Source organism: Podarcis cretensis (genome assembly GCF_951804945.1).
Source record: "Podarcis cretensis genome assembly, chromosome: 5".
Classification (NCBI taxonomy): domain Eukaryota; kingdom Metazoa; phylum Chordata; class Lepidosauria; order Squamata; family Lacertidae; genus Podarcis; species Podarcis cretensis.
Window position 1 is genome coordinate 44,549,641 of NC_137174.1, and position 18,952 is coordinate 44,568,592.

General features: G+C 40.0%; 1 protein-coding gene across 2 annotated transcripts in view; it reads left to right on the forward strand.

The window, feature by feature from the left end:
* The window catches only part of ADAM12 (ADAM metallopeptidase domain 12), a 191,498-nt gene that overhangs the window by 78,717 nt on the left and 93,829 nt on the right, over window positions 1-18,952 (forward strand). For both annotated transcript variants that reach the window (XM_079977123.1, XM_079977124.1), the window contains exon 4: window positions 17,854-17,932. In XM_079977123.1, coding sequence (XP_079833249.1) covers window positions 17,854-17,932 — 79 coding nt within the window. The remainder of the gene's footprint in view (window positions 1-17,853; window positions 17,933-18,952) is intronic.

The window sequence follows — 18,952 nt, forward strand, 5'->3', positions numbered from 1 at the left end:
ATAATATGCAGTGTAAATAAACTGCATGCAAACTGTTAAACTGCCATTAATTAAAATGCCCCAGGAAAATAGAGGGAAGTCCTCCTTGACAAAGGATTTGTCTGCATGCAACTTTTTGAAAACCACACTAAAAGGTACAGATTACATTTGTCCCAAACAAATTAGGACTTTGTGTTGAATTTGTTTTTGTTTTTTTATTTAATAAACTGTGTATTCATTTTTGTGGCTACAAATGTTTTCCTGGCAGAAAACAATTGTGAAGATGTAACTTATGGCATTTCTTGCATTTCTTGCATGTTTCACTTGTTTATACTTGTTGATAGTGTTTGCCAAAGTGGTTGTTTTAAAATTTGAATTCATCTTACAGTTTACAATATATAGTACTGCTTTGTATACTAGTCAGAGTTTTTTATGCCCTTGTTCCCAACCTGAATGTCTAAGATTGCAATCCTAAACACACATACTGTGTGGTCAGTCAGACTTATTTCACTAATTTGCTGTGCACTCAACCATATTTTCTTAAGAGTAAGCTCTGCTGGAATAGGAATAGGCTTCAAGTCACAGACTTCATCACTTGATTATCTGTCAGTGGTCCATGATCACCAATGGGAAATTTTCTATTAGTGAGGATGGTGCTTGGGGTATGGCAAAGTCCTCTCCATCACAGCACCACCCTCTCCTTCACATAAACTTTATAAACATTATATTATAAGAAGACATACCTAACTCTCCCAGAGAGATGAGGCTGGTTGGTCAATCTCCCCATCCAGCTAGTTTGCAGAAGGCACTCCGCCCCCCCCCCCCCCCGGAGCAGCCTCCTTTGGAATTTCCAGAGGGGATACAGCCAGAAAGCAGCTGTCAGACTGATGACTGGAAGTGGCCACGAGGACGATATAACACTGCACCTAAAAGATCTACATTAGTTCTCAATACATTTCCAAGCGCATTTCAAAGAGTTGGTGCTGACCTTTAAAGTCCTAAACAGCCTCGACCCTGTATACATGAAAGAGTGTCTCCGTCCCCATCATTTAGCCTGGATACTGAAATCTAGTTCTGAGGGCCTTCTAGCAGTTCCCACACCGTAAGAAGTTACAGGGAAGCAGGCAAGAGGGCCTTCTCAGTATTGGCCACCCCATCAGATGTCCATGAGATAAACAATTATACGACTTTCCAAAGACGCCTGAAGGCAGCCCTGTATTGGGAAGTTTTTAATGTTTGGTGTTTTGCTGTTGTTTTTTTTAAAAAAATCGGTTGGATGCCTCCCAGGGTGGCTGGGGCAACCCAGTCAGATGGGCAGGGTGTAAGTATGTATGTATGTATGTATGTACGTATGTATGTATGTATGTATGTATGTGTGTGTCAATCAATCCTGAAAAAGTAAAGATGGGGATGGGATGAAGGAAGTGAAGGATTCAAACTAAGAGAGCACTATAAAGAGTTTGGGAGAATGTGAGTCTAAAATTATAATTTCCTTTAACAGATGTTTGGAACTCACCAGGCACAGAGAAGAAAATGCAGTGTGAATTTTGCCAGTTATTTGTGTCTGGATGCTGGCTGTTCCAACTATTGTTTTCTTTTTGGCCAGGGCTACTATGAGCAGAAAAAAAAGTTAATATGTAGACTATATGTTGTTGTAGATTAGTTCTAATAGGGTTAGTGAGCAGTTTGAAGATTACAGTCAATTTGCCTTTTGAGACCACTGTGTTCTGCAAATGCTGTCTCAAAGGTAATGACTCCTAATTATTTTAATAGAATATCATAAGCTTGAAGGAATTGAGCAAAGTTACTGTTGCATGAACACCTGACATTTTAATACTATACACTATAATCCCATTTGGAGAGAAAGGTCAAAGAAGGTGATAGAGTGATGCAGACTTAAAAACCAATCATTGCATGAAAAACATGAAGAGGAAAAACAACCCTGCAATTGCACTTTAGTCTACCATTCACAATTCCAAACACATGTACGTAATTATTTAGCATGCGATTTCATCTTTTTCACTTACTCATTACCTTAGTTGGCCATCTGGCGCTAATGTCTCATAATGGGGATTTCTTTATTCTAAATTTGTGAAAGTTGAAAGGTCTCTATTAACTTCTGTAATATGGTTAGATGCTAATGATGCCTTTTGCATTGCTAACTGATAATAATTACACTTTGTAGTTAAATAGCTCCTTCTATCTTCAGAGTGTTCTATAATAATTCTCCTATAAGCCAGTCAGATTCACAGCAGGAGATGCATCACCTGTGCTCTAGCTATCCACTGGCTCACTTACCCAGAGCACCTTAGAAAACCAAGGAGCTAACCTGGGAATTTAGGAGCTAACCTTTCAATGGCCTTCTCCATCTCAACACTGCACAGTGAAATGGGGGCCTCAACTGTAGCTCATGTACCAGGAGCATCCCACAGACTGTCCAGAAATCCATAAGATTCCATCTGTCTTCAGGAGCACACCAACCGAACTGCTCCTTTGTCCTCACAAGGAAGGTCAGTCCCTGCTAGATTAAGTCCCCCGCTACATTTCCCCTATAACTTGAGCACTGCTGCATACAGATTTATTTATGCATTTTAAAATAAATATATCACCCATTATGAAATTATTTCACTCATGAAAAGTGTGCCTCTTTGACCACTTCCATTGATCATCTAACAAAGACTGAGGTGTGTGAAGTTTATACCTTTTTTCCTCCTGCACTCTTGTATATTCAGGAAGCTATTATAAATTTGAAACAGTGATGGTGAACATAAAAAGTGCAATTCCCTACCTTGCAGCATGTCCACTTTTTATCAGAAACAGATTGTTATTTGAAAAGATAAAAAATGCACTGATTTACATAGCGCACTCCAGTGAAGACCCATAAATTAAAATGCTATCAAAATCTAAAGGTACAGTCAAAGTACAATTCTAGAAATGAAAGATTACTCATGATTGCTTATTCTTTAAGCTTTTGACTTGCCTCATTTTTACAAAGCAGAGTGATATATTTGCCCAACTGTTCCTCACATAAAACTTCATCTGATGCCTGTGAAACTCAGCCGGGTGACTGTTTTTTATTTTTATTTATCTTCAACTAGTGCATAATTTTGCTCCCTGCTTAGCTTCAGCTCAGTCTAAATAACTTGGAATTTTAAAAAGATACTGATGTAGATCTGGGCTGATTTTGCAGAGAATTGGCCTTTGGGAGTTATTTCCTTTTGGAATAGAAAATTCAGTTGGAATCATTTGGCTCTGCTATTGTGCTACTGAGTAGCTTGGTTCAGTTTGAATTCTTTGCCTGCCCCAAGAATATGTGTGTGATTTGGCTTTACTCTGACAAATGAGAGTGTCATTGAGGTAAACAGGAAAAGTCCTTATGGTATAAGCCAGCACTGATTTCAGCCCACACCAGCCATAAGCAGTAGATTGCAATTGCCTAATTGATCCTCCAGAACCCAGCGCCATATCTATTTCAGGCAACACCACTAATTCAGCCATTAATCACCACCTTTAAATGAATGGGACCCAACCAAGCAACATGTTCTACCTTAAACAAGCCAAGTCATTTTTTACATTTCTTGAATGGTCCAAGTCTTTTAGCAAGATCACCTTGTTAGAATAAGATTCTATAAATAATGATACAGTGGTACCTCTGGTTACAAACTTAATTTGTTCTGGAGGTCCATTGTTAACCTGAAACTGTTCTTAACCTGAGGTACCAATTTAGCTAATGGGGCCTCCTGCCGCTGCCACGCCGCGTGATTTCAGTTCTCATCCTGAGGTAAAGTTCTTAACCCGAGGTACTAGTTCTAGGTTAGCAGAGTCTGTAACCTGAAGTGTTTGTAACCCAAGGTACCACTGTACTCATGTTTGATCTTGGACATCTGTGAAAAGCCCTGTTCAGATTCAGGATGACTTTTATTTATATGTGTTATGTACTGAAGTTCTCACCCTGGGCCAGCAGGGGGATACTGTAGATAGTTATGCAAATAAGGGATTGAAAGTGACGTTCAGTGATTGGATAGTTTTAGAAAATTATTACAGTTACATTGTACTGGAGCTCTATATAAGCAGGCTGACTGAACCCTTTAGTTCAGTTCTGTCCTGGCCTGTGAATAAACAAGAGCTGTTTGAAGAATTGCTGTGTCGTCTGATATGTTCACCCACAACTTAACAATATGGCTTACTTATAACTGAACGCCCTGAACTGCTCAGAATCACACTAGCAGGCTGCTCCATGCTACACTTGATCAGATGCTTTACCCCTCAAAAGCTGGCTTTTCTCATTGCCTTTGACTTTAGCTAGATCCCTTCCCTTGCCACCTCCATCACCATGTCACTTGCCTCTGAAGTGTGTTTTTAACAGATGTTTAGTAAATGTTTGTGGTAGTTTGCCGACGAGGATGGGAATGTGTACATTGTAGCCAAAGGACATAGAAAAGGAGTGCTGGATCTTAACTATTCTTCAGCCAGCATTGGAGCATGAGGACTTAACTAGCTAAGAAGTTGGTTCAATTAGATGCTGAGTCAGGGAAGGCATGCCAGAGTACTTGGAACACATCTGTCTTTAGCTGGTCCTCTTTACTCCTTTGCATCTTTATGGCCAGAAGGAAACCCCATTTAGCTACTGCTTCCTGGTTGTGTTGATAGCTTTTGAGGACTGCAGGACTAAATATATTCTCTCCATTGTGCTCTGCTGTGTTCACATGTGAAAATCTTGCAGTTCCTGATAGTCTATCTTACTGTTTTTTTCCAGGTCAGAATAGCACCCAACTAATAAGATGTTGGTCCTATATTTCTAGGAGAGGGAAATGACCTGGGGCAATTCAGCAGCACTCTTGACCCTAGTAAGGCCTCCCATTCAATTTTCAGAGTCAAAAGTTTTGCTTCCATGAGTTTTCATATATGTCACACAAAAGGCTGTTCATGAGTAGCCCTGATAGTTTGGTCAGTAAAGCATGATAATCTTAATCTCAGGGTCCTGGGCTTGAGCCCTGTGTTGAGCAAAAAGATACTTGCATTGCAGGGGGTTGAATTAGATGACCCTCATGGTCCTTTGAAATGATAAAATTCCAAGTGAAAGCGAGATTGCATATGCTGTGTGAAGTTTACCAACAGCTACAACTCAAAAGTGTGAACTGGAGCAGATTTTCCACATGTCTTAGGATATTTGCCAGAGGATGGGCAATTAGGATATTTATATTAATTTTAGCAGCTTGAGTCACAGCTGTTGCAATTTTAATGATCTGTGTTTAAAAGATACTCTGAAGGATGGGGTAGAAATTTGCTCAGTGCGCATTAAAATATGAACCTACATAATTTGCACTTGTCAAGTAGTATACTAAATAAAACATGGCTATCATTTAAAGTCTGCTTCACAGAATTTTGCGATGCAGTTCTCTAACTAAAATATGTACAAAAATCCATATATTGGGGAAATGTGCACAGAAAGGTGTATATTAGTGAAAATCATATCCAAAAATGCACTATATTAGTGAAATTTGCTTTCAAAAACAAATCTTTTTTTTTTAAAAAAAATGGCATAGTGATGCAGAATTGGGGCAAACTGAACTGAAGATGGATGGGGTTGGTGGGAGTTTGAGTTCAAAAACGTTTGGAGGGCATCATGTTGGCTATCCTCTTAATAAAAGTTGACTTTCCAAAAGGAAAGATAAATAACAGGTGTGGGGTGTATGTCTTTTTACAGTTTTGAAATTTCTCTCTTTTTTTACTCAAGAAAAAAATCCTGTATTCTTAAACCTGTTCCTGTTGATTACAGCTTAACTTTTCAGAAGTGTTGGCAAATCTAAGGGCAATGCATAAGGCTACAAACTATGTGCTTGATACCACATCTGCCTGCCTGTTTGCTGAGATAATCTGAGGCCTTCTTCTAATGTCCATACAGTGAGAAGTAAGGTGGGCAGGAACTGGGGAGAAGATGGCCTTCTTAGTGGAGGCACACAATTTATAGAATTCTTTCTTAGAGAAGCTTGCCTGATGTCATTTTGCTATCTTTTCAGCACCAGGTGACTATGTCCCAGACAAAGAGCTTTTTAATTTTCAGTTGTTTTACTGCGATGATTTCATTGCTGTCAGTTTTTATTCCTTTTTTTACTATTGAGTTATTATATCTGTTTTATTCTAATTGTGTAAACTTTTCTGAGACTATTTATATTGAAGGGCGCCATAGAAATTTATGAACAATACACCCTTTCCCAGAATGCACATTACATCATGACCTGGGTCACCTAGACCTGAGTGATCATGTCTTGTGTCCAGTAACCACCTACTTAGGAGGTGCAATTTAGAGTGATTTACATTTCATCCCAGTTGTTCCAAAGGCACTTCCAAATAATAGTTTTCTGTAATGCAATCTGGAGGTGACACAGCCATGGATAACTCTGCTCTCTTTACAATCTTTGATTAATTATAATCCATATTAGCAAGGTTCATTAAGTCCATTAGCAAAGCTTAAGGGATAGTTCCCAGGTGGAAAATCTGGTCAAAGCATGACTCAAATGGAGATGAATGGATTAGGGGGGTTTTTTGCAAGGGGGTACATGCCAGAAAAAAACACAGTCTAAATATGCAACATAAATTGCAGGAGAGAGAACAAGAGTAGAACCTTTCAAAACTGTGGAAAATTAATTGTCCACTCTGCTGCTGAATCCTCAAATAACCTTCACTGACTAAGGTGCCATTTCCTAACCTGGTATCCTCCAAATGTTTTGTATTTTTATCTTGTATTAATCGTACTGCAAACCACCCTGAGATCTAAGGATGAAGGGCAGTGTACAAATGCAATCAATAATGATGATGATGATGATGATGATGATGATGATGATGATGATGGACTGCAACTCCCAGCACTGCTATGCTGGAAGGGGCTGATGGGAGATATAGACCAAAACATCTGGAGGGCACCAAGTGGGGACAAACTGGTAAGGAATAGAAAGAAATCACAATTACAATATTTCAACTGTCTATTATTTAGTGTTTTGTATTACAGTTTCTCAAAGACATTGAAGGGAATATTTGGGCCTTATCTACGCTATCCACTGCAAAATATTAGGATACTGTCTTTTCAAGGGGGAATGGAAGCAGTTGGGTCCCATCCCCCCCCATGGTGTGGCATCCTTTGAAAATCAGCCTAGCTTCTCACTACCTGTAGCTAAATTAGTTAATGTAGTTCACAAATAATCAGATATTTGGAGGGGTGGGGAGAACTTCTTAGCCCCAATTATTAGCTGAGGCAACAAAGTGAACCACTCTCTATTATCTTCAGAATTCCCTTGCTATTATCTTCCCTGCATATGTTGTTTACTTACGTGGAGTTTTCCCCTGACTTTTTGTTGTTGTTTTTAGTAACGAAGGCTTGAAAAACAAGCTGCTTTTTGCCAGACATGTCTTGAAAGGCGGTGGGGGTGGGGGGGTGGTATGAGAACTTTTTTCTTTTTCAGGGCCCAAAGCTGAAAAACAGGGGAAGGAAGCAATTGTAAGCAGGAAATACGACAAGAAAGGAAAGGGTTAAGAAGCCCGTTTCCTTCAATATTGACCTTCCACTTTAATTTGCAGTCTCTGCTGCTACATTTTGTAAAACAAACACAATTTGGGGGGGGGGGGGACAAACTATAAGCAACGAAGTGTCATGTGCAGTTTTCCCACTGTGTAATCTTCCTGCGTTTTTGCCTGTCTGAACCGCATTTAAAGATGCCTTTTCCCTTCATTGTATGAGGATCTCCTTGGCAACCCAGCATCTGTTTCAATACAGTGCTTTCTCTTTATTTATTAATTTAAAATAGTAGTGCACCTGCACAGTTACAAATGGATCAATTGTTAGGACACTCACTACATATTGAATATGTGATTAAATTGGAAGGTAACTGCTAAAATGCTGATAGAATTTTGTTTACTGTATTGTTACAGGTTTGGGGCACCAGAGTCTGTGTGTGCAAGTTACCCATAATTCCTGAAGTTGGTAAAAGTTAGAATTAATTAAAAGTTCGGTTAAAACTGTGCCAAACACTGCTGGATTAAGTTTAGGATAACAATGCAGTTTGACATAGCTTGCTGGGAATAAGCTATTAAGCAACAAAGATTGAAATGCCCAGTCATTAACAAAACAGAAGACACTGCCAGGCACAGAGGAGGAGGTTGCCAGGGTTATAGCGGGTGATAATGTAAGCGGAAAGGGAGTTGCATTTGGCAAGGGGTTCTGGGGAAAAGAAGCAGGAAGTGGACAGACCTCCATGACAGCTGGCAGGGAGAGTCTGTATTCAGGGACCATAACTCGCTTCTGCTGTGGACCCAAGCTTGCTGAAACTATGGGAGAAGCAACAAAAGACACACGAGGTGTAATATTCTACACTCCCTCCATCAAGGCTAAGGTGTATATATGTGTAAATGAATCCATATATCTTAAAAGATACTACAGTCTCCGCTGTCCCTCATTTTCCCCAAAGGAAACACAAAGCCTGGCTAAGTGCCAAGACCACTGGAATCTTGCTATGTTTAGCAGAGAGTGGGGCAGCCTGTGACAGCATTTTTTCACAGAAAAGTATATTGAAGTTCATAGAATTCAGTGTTATGGCACGCTGTACCTTGATCACCTATAAAAAGTCAGCAAACAGAAGAGCTGAACTTTTAAGTTTTTATCAAGCCAAGCAAATGCCTCTATTAATTACCAGTTTGCATCCCCAGTTCTGTTATAAACTGTTTATCTAGCTGGATTCCATTTCTGGCGTCTGAAAACAAGCCTTGTTACACAAGCATTTCTGACATTTTACTGGTAAATCTCAAGGGCACCCAGAACTGTTGATAAATTTCCAATTTTTATCTTCATTTCTCTTTCCTTTTCCTTTTTTTGTGTAAAGAAATAATATTCAAGGCCTATGTATAAATGCCAAAAACCTCCCTATGATAAATACATTTAAGACATTTATCAGCGCATCTCAATGCCAAGTGCTTTTAAATGTCAGATCCAACCCATTTTCCATCATTTACTAATAAAAGGCACATATCAAAAGAAAGCCTTATTACCACAATTTCTTTCATTTACTGGTACAATCTAAGAATTACCAAGTGTCTTCAAGCTTAATTTAATCATTTATTGATGTATCAGCATGCATCATGCAAAGCTGGAACATGCCCCAAATTGTGAAGAAATTAACTCTTTTTCATACAGTGGTACCTTGGGTTACATACGCTTCAGGTTACAGACTCCGCTAACCCAGAAATAGTGCTTCAGGTTAAGAACTTTGCTTCAGGATGAGAACAGAAATTGTGCTCCGGTGGCGCAGCGGCAGCAGGAGGCCCCATTAGCTAAAGTGGTGCTTCAGGTTAAGAACAATTTCAGGTTAAGTACGGACCTCCAGAACGAATTAAGTACTTAACTCGAGGTACCACTGTACTTGGTTAATTTATGATGTTATTTACATTAAAAGTTGGTCTTAATGCTGCTGCAACAGGAATATGAAATAGCATGTTATTTTTACCTCTTTGCAGCATAGTCACAGTCAGCATTGCAGTAAAATCTTAAGAAGTACTGGCAAATGCCTATTTTAACTGAATTTCTGCTGTAACATGCAAACGCACTACTTGACTGACAGACTTTTGCTTAATTAAGGGATGGGCAGAATTCAGAGATTTTTTTAATAGCTCAAGATCCCTAAGTCTTCTGGACATTGACAAATGGATTAAATATATATGATGGGGAGGAGAGAAATATATTTATGGGTCTATGTTGACAATATAAAGTTACCTTTATTTGCTTCTGTAGGCAGAATATGAAGACAAATTTCTCTTTAAAATGTTTTGACACTGAGCCTAACAAACATACTATGTTGATTTTAGACACAGATACATTATCAGGAGGACGTTAAACTGAATAAACCAAAACCAATAAAGAACTTTAAGGGGGGGGGGGAGAGAAGGGGAAGAAAACATGAGACACATGGTAGAATTAGGTCCTCATCTTCTGCAAGACAAAATAACAGAAGATGATTATGAGGTCACTTTCAGCTGCTGCTGCTGCTGCTGCTGCTGCTGCTCCAGTTGATAAGGTAGCCAGCTGCTGACCTGATTCTTGCATTAGGTGGGGGATGACTCACTGTAGAGTTCCAGCCACAAAAGGAAGGCAGACACCTCTCTGAGGCTGAATGTATGGCCACTGGAGGCATGGTAAGTTGGTGTGTCAATACTGCTTGGCCCAATCACTCTCCTCATGTGGAGATTTGTTCTTCCATATGAAGAAAGTTGCCTACTGCAGGAAAGAGTTGAAAGTCGACATGTCACATGAGGAAATGGTGGTAGGAATGGTGAGAACATTTTAAAATATCCTTGGGATCCCTTTCAACTCTACAGTTCTATGGTTTTTTTATATGTGTTCTATGTTTAAACACATCAGAAGGGAAAATAAGTTTTTTCCTTCTGCTGTGTTTAGCAGATAGAAACACAGAGAAAGGCATGTACATACCTTCTCATATATATCTATAATATCCTATAATTGTATTTTTCAGCTCACAGAGATTTACAACTTTCTGAAACCCTGTATAGTGTGAGCAGCAATTTTCACTGTTAGGCACAAAATCTGGAATGATCAAAGCAAAGCATACTTTTAATTAAATAAAGTCAGCTGGATGAAATACATACTGAGCTTGACCAATGTGGATAGACCTGTTCAAGCAGACATAGAACCAAGAATGTCTGACAATGCATTTTTTAACTTGGAAAGCACTATATGCTCTTGAGCATTTGGTTAATAGAAATAATTAAAATGATTTATACAAGATAGCAGTTAAATCTGGGTCACTGACTGAATGTCATTATAAGCTCATTTCTTCCTCGATTTGAAGAGAAAATTACATGCTCCTGATGAAACTTTTGAAAGTAGTAAGGGCTGTTTCTTCTTGCACACTGGTAAGAACAATGGGATTTGTAGTCCAACTACAGTACCCCTCAGTACCCATTCAGACTGTGAGGTCTGTTTGGCAAGTACCCTGTCTACCACCTGGTTGTCAGACCAGAAGCACACCCTGGAATCATGGAACTCCTCAGTCCAGATGTGCACTGCCAACATGATTGGGAAGAATTCCAAAAATGTGAGATCATGGGTAATCCCTTCCACCTTCTAATGCAAAGGCCATGGCTTAGAGCACCAGTGACCCCTAAGTAGACACTGAAGCCCAAGCTGCTAAAGGCATCCAAATGCACAAGAAAGTCCTGGTGCATGTCCAGCAGGTCTTGCCAAAAATAAATCCCATTGTATACCTTCAAGAAAGCCAACCAAACCTTCAGGTCCTCTTTCGCCGCCTGGGTAAGCCTAAGGTGATCGCCCCATTGTAAGGCGGGCTAAACATGCACAGAAGACCCTGCCTGGAATAATAACCCTGCAGGCAAATTCCAGGCGTCCTAAGAGGGATTGCCCTTATTTTTCTCCTTCCCCTTCTCCACAGTCATTTTCCTTCCTAGGAGAGCACACCTCAATATCTCAGGGTTTGAAAAATTAAAAAAATATTTACAGCACTGTATTTACTCCATGAAAGCCTACTGAAGGGTACAGATAGGAATATTATAAAATGCAGACACTGAATGGGAAAATGTCCAAAAGCATTTTGAATCACTTTAGATAATTAAACAGAAGGAAAGAATATAATGTGTTTAAAGAAGATGCAATAATTGTATGAGTGGGGTGATGTTCAAAGCAGGTGCATGGGGAACTCATTAACATGCTTCCTTCGTTCTTCATATTGTAATGAGAAACAAGAGTTGGAAAAGGCTGTTGCTAACTATCCACAGATATTCATAGTGAGCCAACTTTTGCAAGCAGCAGCATGTCTAATAGACCTGTTTATTCCTGTGAATACATATAATAATCAAGAGGGCTAGGAATGGAATAAAGAACAGCCACCCCCATTACAAAGGTCAAGATGACCTAAGTGGAGAGGCTACAGCATAAGCAGGCGATTATAATATCAACAGCAGTTTCAATACATTTTGAAAATATTATCTATCTTGCTTGCCTCACCAAGCAATAATGAGTACAAATTATGTAGATCCAGAGTCTTTTCCTTCTTTTTTTTTGTAGTTTAGGTAGAGAGCAAGAAAATAATGTCAGTGTCAAAGAACAGACAGGAAGACAAATACAAAAAGAAAGAGCAACCAAACCAAACTGTATTTTTCTCAAAGCATTTAACTTTGTAAGAAGTGTTTAAAGGTCATTACTGTCTCTGCCACACAGATTTGAGAGGGGCATTCCAGAGGGTGGGTGCTTTCACTGAAAAGGCCCACTTCTCTGCTGCCACCAGGTGACAAGCCACTGGTCATGGAATGACCGGCAGGATCTCCTCTGAAGATCTTGACTTCTGGTCCCAAGTTGTTTGCTGCTTAAAATGTCAACAGCAAAATGTTGAACATGACATGACATGGTAACTAACCAGTGCAGATATTTTATTTCTGGTATAATATGTGTAGTAGTAATGACAAGAATAATAATTTATTATTTATACCCCACCCATCTGACTGGGTTTCCCCAGCCACTCTGGGCAACTTCCAACAAAATATTAAAAATACATTAAAACATCAGTCATTAAAAACTTCCCTAAACAGGGCTGCCTTCAGATGTCTTCTAAAAGTCAGGTAGTTGTTTATTTCCTTGACATCTGATGGGAGGGTGTTCTACAGGGCGTGTGTCCCACGAAGCACCCTAACATCTGCATTTTGCATTAGCTGCAGCTTCTGAACCAGGTAGCGCCACATATGGAGCACTTAACAGCAGTTGTATGTGCTCTCTGGAATGCAGCTAGTTGGTTGGGGGATGGAAGAAGGGATGGATTTAACATAGATTAACATTGGGAGTTTTGGTGTAGCAGCTGGGAGGACTCTTGGGGTAAAGATACTGCTTAATGACAGTCATCTCTAAGTGGCATGAGGTTGACCAGGTGAGGTCCTTTTTCTGATAGAAGCCCCGGTGTGGGTGTGAATTTGGACAGGTTGCCTGGAAAGGATTCCATTAGGTCATATAGAATTTCATATCAGCCCTGGTCATAGGTTACCGTGGGGTACATTTTGCCTCCACGAAAAAAGAGTGGAGAGGTAGAGTTGGCTAGGGTTGGGGAAGAAAATCAGTTCAGGTCACGTTTAAACACGAATCCACCAAATTTCCGCTTTCCACACATAAATGGAAACACAGCCATCCTTCAAAATGTGCATACCTGCACATGCCTTATAAAAGAAGCAGCTATTGCCAAGTGCTGAAATATACCTTCCACTAAATCTATAGAACTGGTATTCACAATCAGTATAATTTGTTCTCTTGGAAGCGCATGTGTGTGAGAGAGAGTCTGATTTCTTTCTTTGGGCTAGTAGGTGTAACCCAGACCTATTAGCCCTTTTCCAATAAATCTTTCCTGTGTTCAGTTTTCTATCTACAAGTATCATAAATACAGAGAGAGTTTCGTTTCATATGGTGCTTATGGTGGAATTCTCTTATGGAAATCCCATAAGAAGAATTTGTTAAAGATGGAACACAGGGAAATTTTGGAGAGGTATGGAAAGAATGGAAAACAGGCACAGAAATTTAAAAGGAAAAGCACTAGATATGGTAAATGTGACGACATGTTTACTGTATAATCTAGTTTAGTCCTAAACTAGAGTACATCTTTTTAAGCCTGACAAAAGAGGAAAACTTGTATTTTATTTTTACTAATTTGGGCTTCAGAGGATTAATTAGGGAATTTATTCAATAACAGGGAGGCCACAGATGAGAAAACCATGTCCCAGCATTCATAGTTATCAGTTATCTTCTGATAGGAACCTATAGCAAGATGAAAAGAGGAACTGTACAAAGAGATGTGCTCTTTTTCCTAAGTGTGGTGACAAAACATATGGTAGATCCCGAAGTATGATGAATTAATGTTGTTTTAACCCATGTCTTTTCTTAGTTGCATTCATTCAATTATGTTAATAAGATTACCATCTAAACTGGTTTACTTTCTTTTATTTATCACCTTTCCTTTACCAGAGGGGTGCAGGAAGAAATGTAAATCAATTCTGTAAATTACATCTCTTTCCAAAGGGAGACAAATTATGTAATGGATACATGTATCAAATGTGGTGTTTGATCGTTAAGCATGAGTGCCATGCATGATGCGACGTCTGCACACACCTTTCCTTCTTGCTGAATTTGAGTGCTTGTTGTACTTACTGTTGATAACCCTTCAGAGAAGTGCCCACACATGACTTGTAAATCTCCTTGTACCAGCACTAAGTGTTTATTCCACTGGGCAGCTTTTAAAGTCATTTTCGAAAGAGGAGATAATTGCTGCTTCTACCAAAAAAAGAGAAGTGTCTACCCTAGAGGCTATGGTGCTCAGGACTCACCTTTTCATTTAGCTGTCAGAGCACTATCAAAAAACATAGAACAAGTAAAATACAGTACATCACATTTAGAGGAGGAAGGGGCAAAGGAGGATTCTTGCAGTAGAATCTTAAGTTCTGTTTAAGTAAACAAAACAAAATATTTCTACTTACACAAAAGATTCCTTTGATTTTTGCAAGTCTGTAGTACAGTGGTACCTCAGTTTAAGAACAGCCCTGTTTACAAACTATTCGGTTTACAAACTCCACGAAACTGGAAGTAGTGTCCTGGTTTGCAAACTTTACCTCAGTCTAAGAACGGAATCTGAATGGATTTGAGGCCTCATTAGGGAAAGCGTGCTTCTGTTTAAGAATGGCTTCCGTTTAAGAACGGACTTCCAAAATGGATTAAGTTTGTAAACCGAGGTACCCCTGTATCTTTTTATCCATTGCTTTTTAAAACCAATCTGCTCTCTGAAACCTAGGTCAATGAAACACCACAGTGCCTGCTTTTATTCCTGCAACGAATACTGCTCAACATTGTTGCTTTATATAGTCTTACACAATGGCAGAATATTGATTGACTTTAACAGGTGTAAGTAACGTCCTGTAAATACTTGGTGCCAGGTTTCTTAGGTGGTGCTAGTCCTGAACTATGGGCAGATGTCAAAGGGGAGTCAAAGTCAGCAAAATGCATGGAGATGTACCAGGAAGACCATGGTTGCTCAAAGTTCCTGTTCAAACAGGAAGCCCTTCCTGCCTAGGATGACCGCTGGCCTCAAGTACTTTACTGTTCTAGAAGATGCTCTAAAGTGAAACTCTGGTGCCTTCCCACACGAGGTAGTTGCTCACGGAGTCAAGGGTTCCTGTTTCTATCCCTACCAGACAGTCAGAAATAATATGTTGGTGCCTGTAAATTTTAATAATAGCAAATACAGCAGCAGCAGTAGCAGTAGCAGCCTATATCCTCTCCTTTTGTTTCATTCACCTACTGTAGGGTGCAGTGGGCTGGTTGCCACCTAAAATGACTTTCACGCATAGTTGTAGAAACATTTCAGTGAGTTTTCTGCATGAGTGCCTGGGTTCCTTCGGGAGGAAGGGTGAGATATAAGTTCAGTGAATGAATGAATGAATGTTCAAGCTCATGAGGACTAATGTCATTAATCACACATCTGTTCCACATCTCTTATCCACATGAAGCCCTGAAGGACATGATGTTACTTACTATACCATCAGGGGCATATGCATTGACCTGTGTGCTCTAAAGGTCAGAGTCCAAATACTAGCTCTGCATACCCAAAGGAGTTTGGGCTTGGGTTTAGGGTTTCTGCAAGGCATCGCATTTGAGGGATTCAGGGTTTTGGGGTTTGTTTGTTTTTAATGTTACTTGTTCTTACTTGTTTTGACCTTAAATCTTCCTGAGAGCTTGAGTCAGAAAAGGAAAGGGTTAGTATTATTTTTATGAAGACCAATTCCTGTTTGAACTTCTTTGCTGACTACCAGCAGAGAAACATGCTGACTTTCTGATATTTTGTGAAGGCTCCTTCTACAGTAGTTCTTGAACGTTCATCCTAGCTCTTCCTAGCCTGCTCAGTTGTGCAGGAATCCCCCCCCCAAGAGTTCTTTTTCCACCTGTATTACCAGCACAGGGTCCCCCACCACCACCGCTTCCACAGTGTATTAACTTTTCATTTATTCTGTTTGCATACACAAATTCCTCTTCAGGTGGTTGTAAGTTCCCAGAAAAAAAAATGAGAACCTTTCTCACATATATTGTTTTCACATAGTTGCTATGAATATATTCAAGCCCCCCCCCTTCTTCTTCATCCCCTAACCCAACTTTCAATCATAAATATTTGCAACTGAATGAAGGCGACTTTATTTGAAAGTTGAAGCATATTCTTTTGCTTGAGACAATACTGATGATCCGTAAACCATGTGATACAGGTTGTTTACAGGTGATTACTCCACTTTGTATGCCAATAGGTTCTGTTCTGAAGTTTTAATTAATGATTATGCAGGTTCTGGAGCCAGCAAGCATTACCCCACCCCTTTCCCATGTGCATTCTGTCTGCACAAATATTTCATTCATTTATTTGTTTACTTGCAACATTTTTATACAACACATTTATAAAATGTGGTGCATGGAAAATATAGGATATGCTGTTGTAATAATACTTCTGTCTTAATCCTCTGCGACTTTCCATTCCAAATGACTCACATCTAGTTACCACTCCCTCTCTCCATTTTTTGCCACTACTTCAAGAAGAAACAGCCCTTTGGCTAAGAAGCACATTTCTTTATAAGGGCATAATATACATATAGAGAAAAGCAAAGTTCCACCTTCAGGAATATTGCTTCTGGCAGAAAATTGTAGCAACCATGTGCAGTGGCGGTATTAGTTTTAATTGGAATGTATAACAATGGAGTGTCCTTGGGTTATTTCTCATAGTTAATGCACTAGAGAACCTATAAGTAGAGAATTTCCCCAAGTTTTGAGAGAACTAGGTTGCTTCCCTTATTTTGAAGTAGTAGCCACTAATCATGAGCTCAGTCAATCATGTAACTCAGTAGGTGCTACAAGAATCAAGCTCTGAAACAAGACTGATCATTATAGGAATAGTGTCGTTTTTTGGAAGCTGTAGAAATTCTAAGGAACTGTCTTCTGTTCCAGAACTCAGACTGGCATAATTAGATTTTTTAAAATTTACATTGCATGCTAAATTTTCAGCAATTAAGTCGCAGTGACATCTGTTCCCTTAAATTGCCTTAAATAGCAAAATTGCTTGTTCGGAATTCTGTTCAGACATGGGCCCCTTGATCCCCAGCATGGGGTAATTGCAATGCAGACCACTGTAGTACTGCCTTTCTTAGCATCATATAATTCCTTGGATTGGACGAAACCACGTAGAAAGAGAAATGAATTGTCTTGACTACACCTTCTGACCAATGCCAGTGTTACAGACACTCTTTCCCTTTCCAGAGCTTACATCCAGAATAAGACACCAACCCTTACTTTAGCTAGTATTAGGACGTTTGCATATACACCTAAGAAGTTACATCAGCCTCACTCACAATATTTGTAAATTTGAGATAGAGTGGAATTTCTCTTTGAGGCAGCTTAAAGTCTACATTTCTGCCTTGTTAATTTGACATGATGCATAAAAATCTCAAACCATTTTCTAACAGAAAAAAGCAGTTCATCTGAAATATTTAAGTAGGGGATACATCAATAAAGTACACAAGTTAGGTTAAGTGTTACATATTAAATAAATCTGAATTCATAAATAATCACCTCATAATAGCCACTCAGTGATTTTGCAATCAGAGAGGCTAATTTATAAAACCTTGTAGTAAATCCCCTTATAACAATGTGCACAGACTTTGTTCAGTATTATAACTATTTTATTCCATTATTGAGCTTTCAACTCTTCCACTTTAATTTTGTTTTAAAAAGTAATTAAGTAATAAAGATTTGGTCTCGAAATTATGTTTTAAGATATCCTCTTTTTCTTCCAGTGACCTTTTTGCTGGCAACTTCACAGAAACACACTATTTGGAAGATGGTACTGGTGCTGTTCTTACGCGTAATTACACGGTAAGTTTTGTGACTTTGTGGGGAGGTAGGTGTGCAATACTTGGTCATTAAAAGAACAAAAGGGGAACTATGAAATAGAGTGGTCAGCTACCTTTGATTTGAAATCATTGTTTAGGCAGTTTTCAGGTTTCTTTGTTCAAAATGCACATCTGTGGAAGGAAATATCCTAAGTAGTGCATGATGGGAGGGGCTTTAATAGTTATAAGTTTTGTGCACTTAAACGCCTTTGGACATGTGCCCATTAGAAGTTCTTTATAAGCTGCAAGTATGCAAAGATAACGCATATGTCAGAGCTGCCTCCAGGTCCCAGCTCACAGAGGACCAACGCTTGGCTGTAGTTATGTACAAAAGTCTTTATTGAGATTCAGTCTCCATTTCAAAGCCGCAGCGTGCAGCTCTACGTCCCGACCTTAGACCGGCGAAGTCCTGTCTGAGTCTCCTCCCCCTCCACACCAGTTTAAGACTCTCGCTTTGCTCCACCTCTTCCTAAATTCCTTTCTCCTCTGGGCCCTCCTGCCCGCTAGGGTCTCATCCTTCCTGGACTCCTCTGACGCTGACCCTGACGATTCTTGCCCCTCCTTCCGGCGGGCTTTAGGACCTGGTTCCCTATCCGGGCTACCTTCTGTGCCGCTCGCCTGTACCTTTGAACTTGGCGCGCGCGCCCAGCCTGCAACTTTCCTCTTAACCGTTAACTCGCTCTCCGATGGAGGCGTGGTCCACCCTGACTCATCTTCTCTCGCTGGTGGTGCATATGTGGGCTCTGACACCTGGGACTCCTCCCCCCCACTACGCTCTGGTGGGGAAGCTGGTCCTGATTTGCAACTGCTGCTCTGGGAGTCCCCGCTGGCCCCTTGCTTCTGGGGTGTCCCCCTTGGGTCGCCCCTTGCCCTGCCCATCGGCGCCCCCTTCTGTGAATCTTCCGATTCGCTGGAGAGGCTCATGGAATCTATCGGGCTGCTGTCATATTCTCCTACGCTGCCCTCGGATTGCTCCCCCTCGCTTTCCATCTCCTCTCCTCCC